Genomic DNA, 17,146 nt, shown 5'->3' on the forward strand with positions numbered 1-17,146 from the left:
TTAATCACTTGTCTGATAGTCCTTTAAACAAAAAATGTTTTTCTATTCTTTATGAAGCAAAGATGAAAGTAGCTTATGTAAATTATAAACAGCTGCAATACTTGTCAGTAAATTTACATCGGTAAATTTGTTCCAGTAATAAAGCCTTCCCCCCCTTCTCTCTCTCTCTATCTCTCTCTCTCTCTCTCTCTCTCTCTCCCTCCCCCTCTCTCTCTCTCTCTCTCTCTCTCCCTCCCCCTCCCCCCTCTCTCTCTCTCTCTCATTCATCCAATTAATCAATCTCTCTTTTCTTGGTATCACTTCTCCATTCTTGTACAAAAATTAGGTCAATATATAACATTGCCCATCTGGCTTAAATTAATAATTACATTTCTAACTTTAACACACTTTCTTTACAACCTCCATGGAAAATCCTCTTAGTTTATGGGGTTCTAGATGATGTGAAAAATCAATAGAGAACATAAGTAGTTACATTTTCAAAATACATTTATTCATCATTCTTTTTAGAATATCTCTGTACATGTATAGCATACATCAACATAAAAATATACATGGCACTCAATTAGATACAAATATGTGTATAAATTATCATTTTCTTTTGATATTTAGTAATGGAATATCATAAATACTATTTACACTTTCGGTACAGAAATATAACTTTATGGTAATAGTGCATGGAGGGATATACAGTGGAATTTCTTGCATATATTAAAGGTGTTGCATCTATATGGACAGTGTATAAATGTAACCATCTACGATGACAACTATCATTACAAATATATTTATTCATCTATAGAAATATCACTGTAGTAGGTGAGGAAGACACTTCCACACTAGCAAGGTTTCAATACAACACTAAATTATGACAGTTGTCAGTTTTTATCATAAATCCTTTAATAATATAATATATGATTTTTCTTTTTTTATATGAATTTGGTTATCAATATGATGAAAAAATGAAGATGAAATTGATCTGTTTCAAAGAGCACAATTATATCAGAAATTTAAAAAAGGGCAAAGACTTTGATCAAATTGGTATTTTTCTATGAATGTTCTTGCTAATGATTGCTCATTCATTGAGAGCCATGAATATTCACTAAACCCTTATAACACTTTCGGCAGTTTTGGCCATCTAAATTCTTAGCTATTTATTCTTTACATAGAAAAGCTTGTTCTCTTGGGGGGGGGGGGGGGGGGGGCTCGTGAATAGTTTACATGATGAAACACTGTTTTAACCGTTACAAATCATAAAAACATGAAGCAACTAAAAACATTTTGTGTGCCTTTACAAGGCTCATCGGCCCACGGTTTTGCACACATCACTGCAAAATTTATGGTACATTATTTTAGTTGCAGGACTAGATCTCCTTTAAGAAGCCTTCAACCTTGATTACAATCTTGTTTAATCCATTTGAGAGGGAATGATGTAGTCAATTACTATACTGAATACAATATTGCTGTATGCTTTACATTGGAAATGAAATATTAGTCTGATATTCTTCTTCTCTCTTTAACATTACTAAATCCTCTTAGTTTACCACAAACCAGTTGGCAAATTAAACAGGCAAACAAAAGAATTATATTGTACCATTACAAAAAGAATTGCGATTGATGCAAATCAATTGCATATATGTATATAGACAGGCTCCAGATAATAGTACACTGACCAATACCAAATACCATACCGGTACACCCATTTCATTTTCATTCTTTTATTTTGATGCCCAAGTAAATCATGTTGAGATATTTATATGTTGCTTTTGTTCGTTTATTTGAGAATTACATTAATTGTATTTCTCAAGTGGAGGGATGGTACTTGTTAGTATGACTAAAATGATATTGATCTGAAAGTCTCATGATGATGGTAATAATCAATGATTCACATCAATTCTTCTGCAATCATCACTTAAAATTTGATGTCATAAAACTTTCCATCTTAAAGTACTAACTAGACATCAGCTTCAAATCGTCAAGGTTATAATACATCTGGGTTTGTTCAAAACTCCATAAATAGGTAGAGCTGCAGAAAGCAAAACTCCCAGACCATTTGTCCTTATATAGCTCCTTCATCTATAGTTTTCAGACTGAACAACAGATTGACCAGGTACAAAGTACTTCTGTGATGTCTTGAGAGTGAGTAAGATAGGTTGATGAAGCTCATCATACACATCAATAGGTGATGGGAAGGGGTTCAATACATAGGTCTTCAAAGGGAAGTCAATCTTAGACGTGAAGGTGTAGAGACCATCCGCCTCCATCTTCTTACGTAGCTGATGAGGCAGGGGTGGTAGACGTAATTCTGTGTGATAAGCAGAAAGAGATGGGTTAAATTTAAGAGATCAACAAAACAAACTTACATGATTGCAATATTACCTGCAGCTAGAGATCCACAAGGGCAATGTTACATAATTAGTCCTTCTATTTTTCCATAGACATTACATCCTTTACACAACTGCATGGATATCATAACCACAGCATGTTCACAAGCATAAACTTTTATATCTTCAAAAACATTTCTGAAGATTTGAGTGGGATACTAAAGCTCTGTGGGATACTTGTCCTCAGCCATAGCATATTGAGAGAGATAGTTGAGACACACATCACACATACACGACCAAAGGTCAATGCATATAGCTCCTGATAGTGTCTGCCTACATACAATCTGTATGCAAGGCAACTATTTGGAGCGCCATGTATTGACCTCTGATCATGTACCTGTGCGTGTGTCACAATTATCTCTCTCAATAGTCAATACACTATGTCCTGAACTAATTTAAGAAAAAAATCAAGTTATATCCTTATCTTTATAATGGAGGGGGATTTGCTAGTTTGAGAATACAAGTACTATTTTTGACAGTAGTTATTGTTATGATATGATCAGTAATCTCGGCCAAACAAGCTTTATGTCCTGTCTTTGCCTCTTGGATGTCGATGACAACTACAAATTGTTACTGTACATGTAATTATATTGATTATGATTTCACTGTAAAATGACCACATAAAGTTGGATTTAGCAACCAACAGCAATCATCTAGGTTGTCCAGCTTCCAACACATATAAAACAACAAACAAGAGCCCTGTTTATCCCAAAAAGAGTTGGCATAAAACACTTCTCTCTAAAGTGGAATAACACCCCAGTAATATGTTAAAAAGATGTAACAAGAATTGTGAGATTCTGAGAAGGATCAAGTAATTTGAGTTATATGTGCGTGACTTCTTAACAATAGTCAAGGGAAACATGAGACCAATCTTAGAGTAGTGAACCCCGGCCATCTTCATCTGAGCTCTCACTTAACGACTTCATTCTCTAGAGCTCATCCAAACAAGAACATGCTGACCAAATTTTTACACAATGTTCATAGAAAGATGTGACATTTTAAATCTTCAGGAGAGTCAGACTTTGTACATATGATGGACAAGAGTGAGTTTGTAAAGAAGTGAAAGACACAACCGAAACCCATATAAAAAAATAAATAAAAAAAATGTATTCACTCATTAAGAATGTAAAACAAACAGATTCAATAAAACCCCATTACCACGTCACAATGACTTACTAAATAATGAATGATCATGTCTTTCTGTAATTTCAAACAAATAAAATACTTGCACCATAATCATTTCTTTGTTAATGAGCATGCACTATGAATTACAGTTTAAAATTAACTTATTGCTGGTTCAAACTAACATTTCATATATCATGAAAAATAACTGTGATTTTAGTATTTTTGATGATGCAATCAATGTGATGAATGAATTTCTGCACTATTTGGCGATTAAAATATTGTTTTGATAAAGACTATTACTCAAGTTTTTAAATAGGTGATCATCTGTACACTTCGTCTGACCAAGTCTGTTCCTGTTATATGTTAGGCAATTAGCACACAACACAAAAAAACATGCACCATTTGGTCTAATTGAAAAAAACCAATCGGCCAAACTATGTGTAGAACTGGGGGGGGGGGGGGGTGTACCAACATATTAAGACATGCGGGATGGACCGCTCTAATGTGTCGCTTTTTCACACAAAACATCACCAAAATGGGCCTTTATTTCAAGAAAATCCCCCCAAATTGTACCTTTGTCCGACCAAAATGACCCTAATTGAGTAAAAATGGGTGAGGTTTCAAGGCTTGAATGGCACACCCCGTCCAAACCAAATCTGAGTACCCCCCCCCCCCCCCCCCCTGACTCTGAACCATTCTTCCCAATATTTGCCTAATATTATAGTATTAATGACTGCTTTGAGAGAAATAGTTGTTTTTATACGCTCAAGGGAAGGTTAGAATTGTGCTATTGCCCGAGGCGTGCCGAGGGCAATAGCCCAATTGTAACCTTCCTGAGAGCGTATAAAAACAACTATTTCTCGAATATTAAAGCAGTCATTAATACTTTTATATGCCGAGAACAAAAGAGTCAACTAATGACACCACCTTGGCCTTTCTCTAGTTTATCTGCACGGTTGTTTTTTATGAGTGTATCTTTGAGAGTAGACTAGATCTAGATTCTAGTCTAAGCAAGATATTTTTACAATTTTGGGGGTGGGCCGGCCCTGTGGGATGACACCTCACTTATTGAATATCACCTTCAGGATCACAACAGATAAAGGTTTGAATCTCGAATTGAAAAAAAAACTTGACTTTTTTTTTGCATGGTCGCGCAATGCACGTAGACTGCATAGAGACTGCATTGCGCGCAATCTCTATGGGAAGAATTTCAGCACACAACATCGGGTGCGCGATCAGACACCCTGACTACTAGACCCTAGATCTATTTCCGTCTACGTCTATGCCGGTACTCCATTTTCAGCAACTTAACAAACATGTTTATGGATAATTTCATGTACCCTTTTTGTTGTTCTTGCTGTCAGCGAGTCTTGCATTAGATAAGTTGAAATCTTGGGAGAGTTTCTTTAGACATTTTTGTCTTGTTTGGAATTGTCTTGTCTTGTATGAAAATACCGACCAATTCTTCGCACACGTACGGTATCCGCAATCGCTCAAACCATTTTTTAACATGTAAACCTATGGGTATTTTACCAAGACTGAACTATTTTCCCAGTAACCATGGTTACTGGGATTTTAGAACTATTTTTTGAACTATTACATGGGTTTGGAATTTTACCGGGAATTTTACAGGAATAGTTAAAGTTTATGAATGCAATTTCGACCAATCAGATGGCTGGATTTCTTAAGTGAGGTATATAACAACTGATGTATTTCTTTAATCTCTCACCTGTTTGGAGTACCGTCTCTCTCCTGTCCTTGCATGTACTCGTATGAGTCTCACCGAGGCGTACCAGGTTAGGCTTACTGTATAACACACAAGATTAAGAGAGAGGGAGGAAGGGAGAGGGAGAGATAGGGAAAAGGAGAGGGTGAGAAAGGGAAGGAGGAGAGGGTGAGAAAGGGAAGGAGAGGGTGAGAAAGGGAAGGAGGAGAGGGTGAGAAAGGGAAGGAGGAGAGGGTGAGAAAGGGAAGGAGGAGAGGGTGAGAAAGGGAAGGAGGAGAGGGTGAGAAAGGGAAGGAGGAGAAAGTGAGAAAGGGAAGGAGGAGAGGGTGAGAAAGGGAAGGAGGAGAGGGTGAGAAAGGGAAGGAGAGGGTGAGAAAGGGAAGGAGGAGAGGGTGAGAAAAGGAAGGAGGAGAGGGTGAGAAAGGGAAGGAGAGGGTGAGAAAGGGAATGAGGAGAAAGTGAGAAAGGGAAGGAGGAGAGGGTGAGAAAGGGAAGGAGGAGAGGGTGAGAAAGGGAAGGAGGAGAGGGTGAGAAAGGGAAGGAGGAGAGGGTGAGAAAGGGAAGGAGGAGAGGGTGAGAAAGGGAAGGAGGAGAGGGTGAGAAAGGGAAGGAGGAGAGGGTGAGAAAGGGAAGGAGGAGAGGGTGAGAAAGGGAAGGAGGAGAGGGTGAGAAAGGGAAGGAGGAGAGGGTGAGAAAGGGAAGGAGGAGAGGGTGAGAAAGGGAAGGAGAGGGTGAGAAAGGGAAGGAGAGGGTGAGAAAGGGAAGGAGGAGAAAGTGAGAAAGGGAAGGAGGAGAGGGTGAGAAAGGGAAGGAGGAGAGGGTGAGAAAGGGAAGGAGGAGAGGGTGAGAAAGGGAAGGAGAGGGTGAGAAAGGGAAGGAGAGGGTGAGAAAGGGAAGGAGGAGAAAGTGAGAAAGGGAAGGAGGAGAGGGTGAGAAAGGGAAGGAGGAGAGGGTGAGAAAGGGAAGGAGGAGAGGGTGAGAAAGGGAAGGAGGAGAGGGTGAGAGAGAAACAATAAAAAGAAATAAAAATGAGAGTGAAAGGAGATTGAAGAGATAGAGATATATAGAGAGGGAGAGGAGGATTTATGAGGAAAAATGAGATAATGATATAATAACAAAGTGTTTGCAAAAGAATACAAAAAGATTATCAGATAAACATTTACAAATATGCATGAAATATACAATTGTATCAATGACAGGAAAATAAATTTGATTTTATTGAACTGTCATACAAGTTTTCCCAGCACAGGTGATATCTTGGGCCATGGGGTTAGCCTTCTTTCCAAGGATACATGTGAACAAAACTCACAAAATTTTATGAGCTAAAATGGCATGATTAAATATATAATCAGGAGCAAAAATAGCACAAATGCAATTTCAAATAAAGGATACAGCTATTTGAATAAAATTTATAATTAATGAAAAAAGACAGGTACATGCCCACAATAAAAGACACACACATACACACACACATATATGTATATACAGTATATAAATAACTTCTTTCTTTTTTAGTAGTACAATAAAAATATGATTTCATTTTTAACCTAAGTGTCTACAGTTCATAGAATGATTGGATCCATTTTACATACTTGTGCAAATTATGTATACTCTTAATAAACAATTACACTGAAAAAGTTGAAAATGTTATTCATAATCTACATTGCCGGTACATGTTCTCACAATGCAATCAAAATGACAGAGGATGAAGTTTTCATAAATTACCTTTTCCTTGTCCTTCAATGGTAGCAAATTTCAGTGATAAAGATATAAATTACAGAGGTACATGTATGGACTAAAAATTGAATAAAAAAAATCATTCTAGCAGTGTCTTTTTGTGTGGAGAAGGTACTCACTGCAAAGAAATGTCATAACGGCGGTTGCACTAGCAAAGTCTAGATGATGTGCATGAAGGTTAATCATTGTGCAATCAGCAGTAGATCTGAAAAGGTTTAGATATGCCTTCAGCAGCTTTGATCATTTCAAGGGTGAAGCTCTCATACTTCTCAAGAACTTCAACACAGAAATAACAAACAATAGTATCTGTGGAACTGTAAAGACAGCAAAGTAGATGGGATCACCATCTGAAATGGAAATGCCCTCTCTGAAGACAGACTGCAAATGGGTGAGGTTTTGAATCCCTGTACCACTGCCACCATTGTAAAGTGAGTGATTAGAAATAGTGAAGTGCCAAAATGAAGAAGAAAAAAAAAGAAGCTGCATTTTGTGTGAGTTGATCACAGATCTTCCTTATCATTGAGCAAGGAAGTTGCACATCTACCATATTTATTTTCATGGGAGTCACACCCCTTTATAAATGACAAATTCAGTTGCAGGAATTACATAAATACTTTGTGCAGACAGTTTAAAACAAAGCCTTCAAAGTGCAAAGCAAAAATGCATATTATGACAGTATGTATCTGACACAGGAGACTCAAAAGGTATTTCATATCACCTTAGCTTCTCTTTAACTATTTGATTTATTCATTCATATCAGCCTGATCAACACTGTGTAGAAAAGTATGAAGGTAGGTGATAGAACTGATGTTTTCAGAAGATCTGTGCATTTATGTTAAGCCTCTTCATTCCAAACTAAACAAAAGCTGATATCTTTCTCACCCCTCTCCCTTTTTCTATCTCTCTCTCTCTCTTTCTCTCTCTCTTTTCTGAAATTTCCCCTTTCTGATGACTATCAAAGTAAGTTTTGCAAGTAAAAAATAAATTCACTTTATCTAGTCTGAAAAGTAATATACAATCCTAGCTAAAAAGAAATGGTCAATATTAAATTGCAAAGTATATGTTGGAGGGGGTGAAAAAACATTCAAAGTGAAGGGGTAAATACAAACTTTAGATCATTGTGATAAAACAATATTCATGGCAAACATGATAGTACATGGATACACCACACACAGTGAAGAAATTAGTCTTAATAGCAGATACAGTGCCAAAAAAATCATGAAATTAACATCCGCAAAAATTGTCTTTTAAGATGATTAATTCATCCAAATTCAACACACTTAATGCAAATGAAATATGGCTTGTCAACCCAATTTACATTCATGTAAACAGCTATTTTTATTTCAAGGCAGAATCTTTGCTACTGTTCATATTGAGGCAACCTTCTAATTTGTCATGCATGAAATAAAGTAAATTCTAACCTTGTATAGATACTGGTACACATTATTGATTCTAGCTTTAACAGCTTTCAGCTCTGGATATACCAAATGAAAGTCAAACTGTTTTGATTTAAGGTCAAGACATTTGTCTTTCAGGAAGTTTCCTTTAGGATCTGAATACATTCAGAACCAAAGACTGGTACATACATTATCATTTGGAAATGGATTTAAAATAAGGCTGTGAGTAGTGAGTACTCTTCATTCAGAATAGATACATCACTTCCTGTAAACACGTTGCACAAAATATGCAAGTTAGATTACAATCCACCTTCCAAACATATGCAGATCAATTAATGATTCTATTGAACTTTCTAATATTGGTTGACCAAAATCTTATGATGTTGAAGTTGCTTTTAATTACATCTTTTATGCAATGAGGTTCATGGCATACACAAGTGAATATAACTTGGATAAATCGAGATTGAAGTGAATTAGCTAGCACAGCAAAACAATACCTCTCTTCCTTCTGCTTCTTTTTCTTATTCTTTGATCTTTCATGATTGCAGAGTGATAAAAGGAAAAAGCACATACTTTTATAAAGTGTTTTCATAGTTCATACATACAGTAAATACTGCAGAGCTTCTAATATAACTACATACTTTACAGGTAAAACCTTCCTCAATTATACTTAATATTTTTTTTACCATTAAATATTGAAGATCAAAATTTATGTTTGAGTATTTAGGTAGCTTAGGGATATGTAGTGGCATGAAATTGAAAAGACATGTCTGGAACACAAAAACAGATAATAAATGTAGTAAGTCATGTTTGTTGATTAATAGTTCACTTTATGCCATATCAGATTGAAAGTTTAGGAACATTAAGCCTCGTCAAGATGGTAAATGCATTTACCAGCTTCATATCCTAACAATGTGGTTCTTCAACAATTATACAGTTTGGTTTATACACTGTAGGAATGCATCTTTTTGTGCCACCAAGCTACATGCACCTAATACAAGCTTGAACTGACAATTTTCCAAGAATTCAAGGCTCAATTTGTCATTTTCTAGAATCTACAATACAGAGCTTCAGAAGCACTACAATTCATGGCTGTTTCAATGAATAAATCCTTGAATCTTGAATTACGGTACATTAGGGGATTTAATTGGCATTTATATGAAATAAAACAAAATCAAAACTGACTGCATACCTCTTCATCTCCTCCCACCATTCTCTAAGTGATGGCATTGAAGAAGAAAATAAATATCAAAAACATGATTTGTATGTAAAGCAGATTATATACTGTAATTCATGTCAATATTTCAAATCAATGGCAAGAAGAGTGTTATAGTTCAAAATGGTATTTCACTCACTTTCATATCCTGGGACTTTTTTCATATTTCATTTTTTCAAAGTACATATTTTGAAGGAATAAATGTAAAAGATGGTCAATGATTAAGGATAATTATTGAGCTAACAAAATACAGACTCACTGCTCATTGCATTGTGACAAAATCAAATATCTCCATCTTGTTACATTAATATGATACACTTTTGTATTAGTATTCCAAAACCTTTAGACAAATACATTTACATTCACTGTAACATAATCAAGTGAACAAAAAAAAAAAAAAGGATTTCACAACCACCCTTTACAAGAACAGTAGCTCTCAAAATACATTTCACAAACAAAAACCAAATCAATCTTTTTGAGAGGCAGAATTTACCTTTAAAACTCCAACAAAGCACGTTCTGGATTACTGTCTGCTTGTAGAAACCAACTATTATGGTATCTTGTAAACTTTAGGTTAAAACACTTTTTATAACTGAAAATGTCATTTCTTGATAAGCCAATAAAAACAACTGCTCTTTCTTAATCTAAGAAAGATGATACATCAATTTCCAATCTAAACTTATGCTTCGATTGTAATTAAGCTTCAATTGAGCAAGTATATGTTTTCAATTATTTATTTATTTCAAAAGCTAAATCTATTATGGGTTCCATTGGTTTACCTTGCTCTTTTGAAGTCTGATGATGAACCAGCCGCACTAGATGTGTCACAACGTTGCATGGAAAAGGTCATCAAAATGATGGTGAGAAAATCACATATCACAACACAACAACATTACTCCCACCAAGGTAGGAGAGAAGTGAACCTTGATAAGTCTTTCAATCTCACTTCATGTATTTTTGAATGCTTGTGAATGCATGGGGATTATCTGCAGCTGAGTTGAATGTGTCAATTCAGTTGACAATGTCGTACATAAACACACATAACCAATAACTGCACATATACATTATATCAACTCAGTTCATCACATTATGACTGTAATCTCAATTGTGCTTAATTAAAGCAGTTCTGTACTTAGAGTTTGGCAAGTGTTTGAAAATACATCCTTTTCTTCTGTAGTCTGTATCATGTTCATGTATCTTTAGTGTATTTCAAATGAAACACATTAATATTTCAATCTCACTACATTTGAATCAAAACTGGACAATAAATATTATGGATTCACTTATAAAATGTAATTAGATAATTATTGATAAAGATAACATCTGATTGATTGATATCAACTTGAACCATGAATAACAGGGCCATTATGACAATTTATAATTAAGGAGATTAATTAAATTCATTGATGATGAAAAATGATGATGATGATGATGGAGATGATAAGGAATGTAATTGGTTTGATTGTGATCGACATTAGAGTGATGATAGTGGTTATGATATTAGTGATGTAAGTAATTATATAAATATTGATGGATGATGACGATGACGCCGATGAAAAAACAGTGACAAAGACAGTTACAAAGACAGTGGTAACATGAATTCATTAAATTAAGATGAAGATAAAGATAAAAAAAGAAATGATGATGATGAGTGATGAGAATGATGTAGAAGTAGTAAGAGGAGGAGGAGTAATAGCTGCAGTAGTAGCAACAGTAGTAGTAGTAGTAGTAGTAGTAGTAGTAGTAGTAGTAGTAGTAGTGGTAGTAGCAGTAGTAGTAGTAGTAGTAGTAGTGGTAGTAGCAGTAGTAGTAGTAGTAGTAGTAGTAGTAGTAGTAGTAGCAGTAGTAGTAGTAGTAGTAGTAGTAGTAGTAGTAGTAGTAGTAGCAGCAGTAGTAGTAGTAGTAGTAGTAGCAGTATGTAGAACTATACTAGTAGACTTTATTGGATAACTTGTTCAGCACAAAGCTGATGAAGACGATGATGACAATGATGATGTTGATGATGATGATGATGATGATGATGATGATGATGATGATGATAGTGACGATGATGATGGTGATGATGATGATGAATGATGATGATAGTGATGATGATGATAATTGTGATGATGATTGTGATGGTGATGATGATGATTATGATGAAATGACTACCCAAGGGCAAAAATTTGAAGGTCACTCAAATGTGCACACACCACAACAAAACACCAAGTGCTCATCATCACACATGAAATGGTTTGGAAAATACATGAAGTTTTATGAAAAATATACTTTAATATGCTACATTATGTCAAATGGAATAAATTGTTCTAAATACCATCAACATGACTGCAGCATTGTTAGCTGCATGCCTATAAAATATCACTCTTATAAGAGGGAACATACAAACAGGACAGTTTAAGATGGATTAAAGATTAATTGTTTAATTTAAAATTTATGTTGTTTTGATCAGAGATTTTTTTATTACAAACCAAGTGATATGCTGTTGACTTTTAACTTTAAGGAATATTTTGTTTCACACCAAAAATATGTATATCAATGTAGTATGTTTTTTTTCTTATCTTCTGCATTATATAACAAATGTAAAGGAATATTATAAATATTTGTTGATTTGCTGTGGGTGAGGGGATTAGATGTTATAGCACTCATCACTGCAATGTTTTACCTCCTCTTTAATTCTTCATCTGAGAAATCCCTGTTATGTTTGAAAGCGAAAGAGTTATCAAAATATTAATAACCCCATCCTTTTCCAAGAAGGTAACATCTTACAAGACTCTATAGAGTAAATACTTTGAAAACTGCTATGATTTAATTCAACAAAGACCCAAAGATACATGCGTTTTGAGGAAAACATGAAATCCTGAATACATGGTTAAATGCTTGGAATGAGAGCCAAAATCAATATTACATTTACATTACACATTCATTACACCTAGATACAGTAGTCCCATTGCTTACATCTGAAAAATAAGCATCATTTAACTCCTATAACTCAGCTGTATAACAAGAACACAGTCAAAGAAGCAAAGCTTATATGCTTCACACCTTTTCATACCAAAAAATACAGTATACATTGAGTTTGTCATTTCTTTACTATTCTGCTATCTGATATAGATTTCATAGCCTTTGGACATTTTCATAAAAATCATACATTTCTTTCTCCACTTACAGTGTAGTAACATAAAGTACTGCCTCTGACACAAGGCCATTATGATCTGATATCATCATATAAACTAATCAAAAGTTATATAAAGAAGAAAATATTATCATATTAACAACAATGTTTGCATATTAAGTGATACGCGTTTGAACCATGATAATGTATGGACGAACCTTGACATGAAGTCATCCTCTGAGATGAGGTCATCCCTGAATAATGGCAGCGTGATCGAATGATGAGAGCAACAGGCAAGATGGTGAGCACATTTCATATAATTGGTTAAAGATCATATTTATTAAATCACTCATTTTGAAGAACCTGTGCAGAGTGAGTTAGTCTAGGTGCAACAATAAATTGCAACATAAACAACTTCCTGTGACGTCATTCATTCATGACCAAGTTTGTTGATGTCCATATCCTTCTCCTGAAGACCCTGTGCAGTGCAGTATTATCTAGGTGTAAGCTAGGATCCCTTACATGATCAATCTGTGTGAGTTCATGACTACGGTAACTCTTTACCACCTTTGATCAACCAATGGTACAAACTGGCGACTAGCTGCCATAGTCAACTTCAGTCAAACTTACAGTGTGCAAGTACCTCATACTCTATACCTCAGTTCAGGATTTTGATAATTTAAGAGTCAGCACATAGTTATTGTGAATTCATTCTCTTGAAGACCATGTGCAGTGTGGTTTATCTTAGCTACCGGTATGTGCAAGGACAGCATTCAAGGAAAACAAATCTTCTGTTAAAGATGAGAATTTATTTCTTTGAAAGCCAATCAAATTCAAGAATAGAATTCAAGAAATACATTCTTTCTATTGACCTTATTACTTTGGCAACACAGCAATCCTTTATACACTAAATATTAACAATGTATTACTCTTAGAAATGGTGAAGACCACTACTGACTTCATAGATGTTTATTTGATGGAACTGCTATTCACAGCTTTAATAATTGTTTGAAGCTGCATGTCATGTTTCTACTTTTTTCATAATGTCCTTAGGAGTAGAAAGTAGACAGCAATGGACAATATTAGCACATACTGTAAACAATACCTCAGTTCAAGAGAATATTCTGTTTGGCACAATTTTCTTTGAAAACAGCAAAAATTTACAATGAGGTTGGAGCAGAGTAATCGATAAGTTACTTTTGAGCTAGACAGATAAGCCCAGTGTTTCAAACCAAAACTGAGTGCCAAGAACACAAATGCACTGAATACAATGTTACAAAAAGGAGAAAGCTAATAAAATATAAGGTTCAAGCCTAGCCTAGGTTCATTGGTGAAGGCTAGCTAATACCAAATAAATTATCCACTAACTCCAAATAGGCAGGAAGTTCAGTATACTACCTACTGTTGATGTTCATCACACAAGTTCTTGTAAACTGATATATACTATATCATTGAATCGTATTTATGGCTCAAAAGCTACCTGACTCAATAAAAACAAGTCATGCTTTCAAAATACAGCTATGCAAAGATCATAGATGCATGGGTTGACAGGTATATGCATCATATAGAGCACATTTGAACATGTACATGAATATGTAAAATGCGCTATATAAATACATTATTATTATGTTATCATTATTAGGTATGTGGCCTAAACAGGGTGTATGCACTGGCATACATATCATAACATTCTACACCGAAAAGAAGAAATAACTAGATGGAACTTCGACTGCGCGCAGTCGAAAATGATGCCTCCGTCATAGAGCAATTTTACAAACCAAAACAGAAGAAATTTTTCGAATTCAAGTTCAATTGTAATCCATTAACAGGTTCTCAGAATATTGTGATTACAAGCTATTTTTGCATACATAATGAGCCCATGACCTTTGACCTTATGAACCAATAATCTACTCAGTTCATTGGCTCTGCAAGAAACATACATGACCTAAGTTGGCAGGAATCCATCAATCGGTTCTTGAGATAACGCGATCACAAGCTCGTTTTGCATACATAATGTGCCCTGTGGCCTTTGACCTTTGACCTTGTGACCCCTACATCTAATCAGTTCATCGGCTCTGCATGTAACATACATGACCTAAGTTTGGCAGCAATCCATCAATCGGTTCTTCAGATAACGCGATCACAAGCTCGTTTTGCATACATAATGTGCCCTGTGGCCTTTGACCTTTGACCTCGTGACCTCAAAATCTAATCAGTTTTTCGGCTTTGCAAGTAACATACATGACCTAAGTTTGGCAGCAATCCATCAATCGGTTCTTCAGATAACGCGATCACGAGCTCGTTTTGCATACATAATGAGCCCTGTGACCTTTGACCTTTGACCTCGTGACCCCAAAATCTAATCAGTTCATCGGCTCTACAAGATTCATACATGACCAAAGTTTGGCAGGAATCCATCAACCAGTTCTTCAGATAACGCGATCACGAGCTCGTTTTGCATACATAATGAGCCCTGTGACCTTTGACCTTTGACCTCGTAACCCCAAAATCTAATCAGTTCATCGGCTCTACAAGATACATACATGACCAAAGTTTGGCAGGAATCCATCAACCAGTTCTTCAGATAACGCGATCACGAGAACGGGACGTACGTACGTACAGACGTACGTACGTACGTACGTACGGACGTACGGACGGACGGACAACCCGAAAACATAATGCCTCCGGCTACTTCGTAACGGAGGCATAAAAAAATCATCACAGCAATGCAAATGCAAAGTTTCCTGGTTGTTGATTGATATAATACCTTCCAATCAATGACCCTCCAGCAGATCCACTTTTTTTATGACAAGCATTGCATAAAGATGGAATTTCAAATGAAATACATCAGCATAACAAAAGAAATAATTAATAAATGAATAAATACGTATAGCATTCAAACAACAAAAATCAAAGAAATTAATTATGATTTAGAGATACAGGTATGGGGAGGATGAGGAGGGAAGGTTACATAAGATAATGCTACCAAACATAATAACTACTATGATCATAGAAAACAGAAATGTTTCTTTGGATTATATTTCTTCCTGGTAAAGGTAGGGCTAATGCTGTTCATATAGTATCAAGGAAGGCACACTTCATGTAAACACAAGATCTCAAATGTACCCAATAAATCAGTGTGTATTTATAAGACACACACCTTGTTGTATCTAAAAAATATCATAAGTGGAAGAAAACGTACCATCACTTTTAATCTATAACAGCCTTCCTGCTGATTTCAGATAAACATGTCAGGAACAGTATGGTACCAATGAATGCAAGGGAAGCATATCTCACCACACCCTAATAATAATTCGATCATTCAGATAATTTCATTTCATACATGGCAATAGGCTACAACACCAGCACTCACAGTTCTCAAACAACTCTCAAACAGTTTAAGTTTGATGACCAACCTTCTGATCTTGGGTAGAACTAGGACAGTGTTCTTCTTGTCATCTTCCTTCTTACTTTGTTCCTTGGCGGCAGCCTGCTTAAGCTTCTCAAGATGGCGTTCCACCTCCATCTCTACAAAGTAATTGATGGCTTCGATGGGTTGGATGTTATCTAGAGCTGACATATCAGGTGGTACGTTGAATGTCACTGCACAGTAGAAGAGATGCACACGGTTTAACAGAATCACTTTTTTGGGGTGGGGACAATTCTACTACAGGGCAATTAAAATATCTGATTTCACTGTCTGTAGAGACTGTGTTCTGAGCATGCAAGAAGCAATTTTGATGTTTATACTTATCACTAGGAAATGTCCTTGGGTTTTTTTCATTTTGCATAACTATAAACTATTTCTGAAATGAATATGACAATGTGATATGGTCATTCATCTCCTGGTACATGCAAGAGATCACTGTTCAATCTTGACACTAAGAATCTTCTAAATCCACAATTTAAACTCCTCACCACATAGTAAAGGTAACACAATCAAATTACAGCTTTAATTTTAAATGAAGCACTTATGAGTTTTGAAATATTGCCGCAAACAGGTATATTCTTGATCAGCAAATGCTACATTAGGGTGATTAATCATCAAGAGTAATGAATGCATCTGTTAAACTGTTCTCACCTGTGATAGATTTCTGTGGTGGTGGTTTAGGTTTAGTCGCTGAATCACCCTTACTAGTAGCTTCTGATTTGACACTCTTAGAATCAGATCCACCTGCTTCGGAAAGCTTGTCTGAGCTATCCAGGGATCCTTGCTCAGTGGGTACAGGTGCCTAGGGGGCAAATCAAAACACATCATTATTAGAATCGGATTCACCTGCTTCAGAAAGCTTGTCTGAGCTATCCAGGGATCCTTGCTCAGTGGGTACAGGTGCCTAGGGGGCAAATCAAAACACATCATTATTAGAATCAGATCCACCTGCTTCAGAAAGCTTGTCTGAGCTATCCTGGGATCCTTGCTCAGTGGGTACAGGTGCCTAGGGGGCAATGGGAACA

The 17,146-nt window shown here is 35.8% G+C and overlaps 1 protein-coding gene across 12 annotated transcripts in view; it reads right to left on the reverse strand.

Moving 5' to 3' along the window:
- Positions 1–468: 468 nt before the first annotated feature.
- The window catches only part of LOC581299 (WD repeat-containing protein 97), a 67,259-nt gene continuing 50,581 nt past the window's right edge, over positions 469–17,146 (reverse strand). For 8 of the 12 annotated variants that reach the window (XM_030975770.1, XM_030975778.1, XM_030975776.1 and 5 more), the window contains 12 exons: positions 16,968–17,025; positions 16,773–16,865; positions 16,108–16,294; positions 15,459–15,488; positions 12,910–12,945; positions 12,242–12,271; positions 10,359–10,394; positions 9,556–9,579; positions 8,861–8,896; positions 6,955–6,966; positions 5,233–5,309; positions 469–2,299 (listed from right to left, as the gene is read on the reverse strand). In XM_030975770.1, the coding sequence (XP_030831630.1) occupies positions 2,067–2,299; positions 5,233–5,309; positions 6,955–6,966; positions 8,861–8,896; positions 9,556–9,579; positions 10,359–10,394; positions 12,242–12,271; positions 12,910–12,945; positions 15,459–15,488; positions 16,108–16,294; positions 16,773–16,865; positions 16,968–17,025 (852 nt within the window). In that variant the 3' untranslated portion in view covers positions 469–2,066. The other 4 variants (XM_030975772.1, XM_030975775.1, XM_030975779.1 and 1 more) reach the window with 4 other exon arrangements.

Source organism: Strongylocentrotus purpuratus, unplaced genomic scaffold (assembly GCF_000002235.5).
Source record: "Strongylocentrotus purpuratus isolate Spur 01 unplaced genomic scaffold, Spur_5.0 spur5_scaffold_8, whole genome shotgun sequence".
NCBI classification, from domain to species: Eukaryota; Metazoa; Echinodermata; class Echinoidea; order Camarodonta; family Strongylocentrotidae; genus Strongylocentrotus; species Strongylocentrotus purpuratus.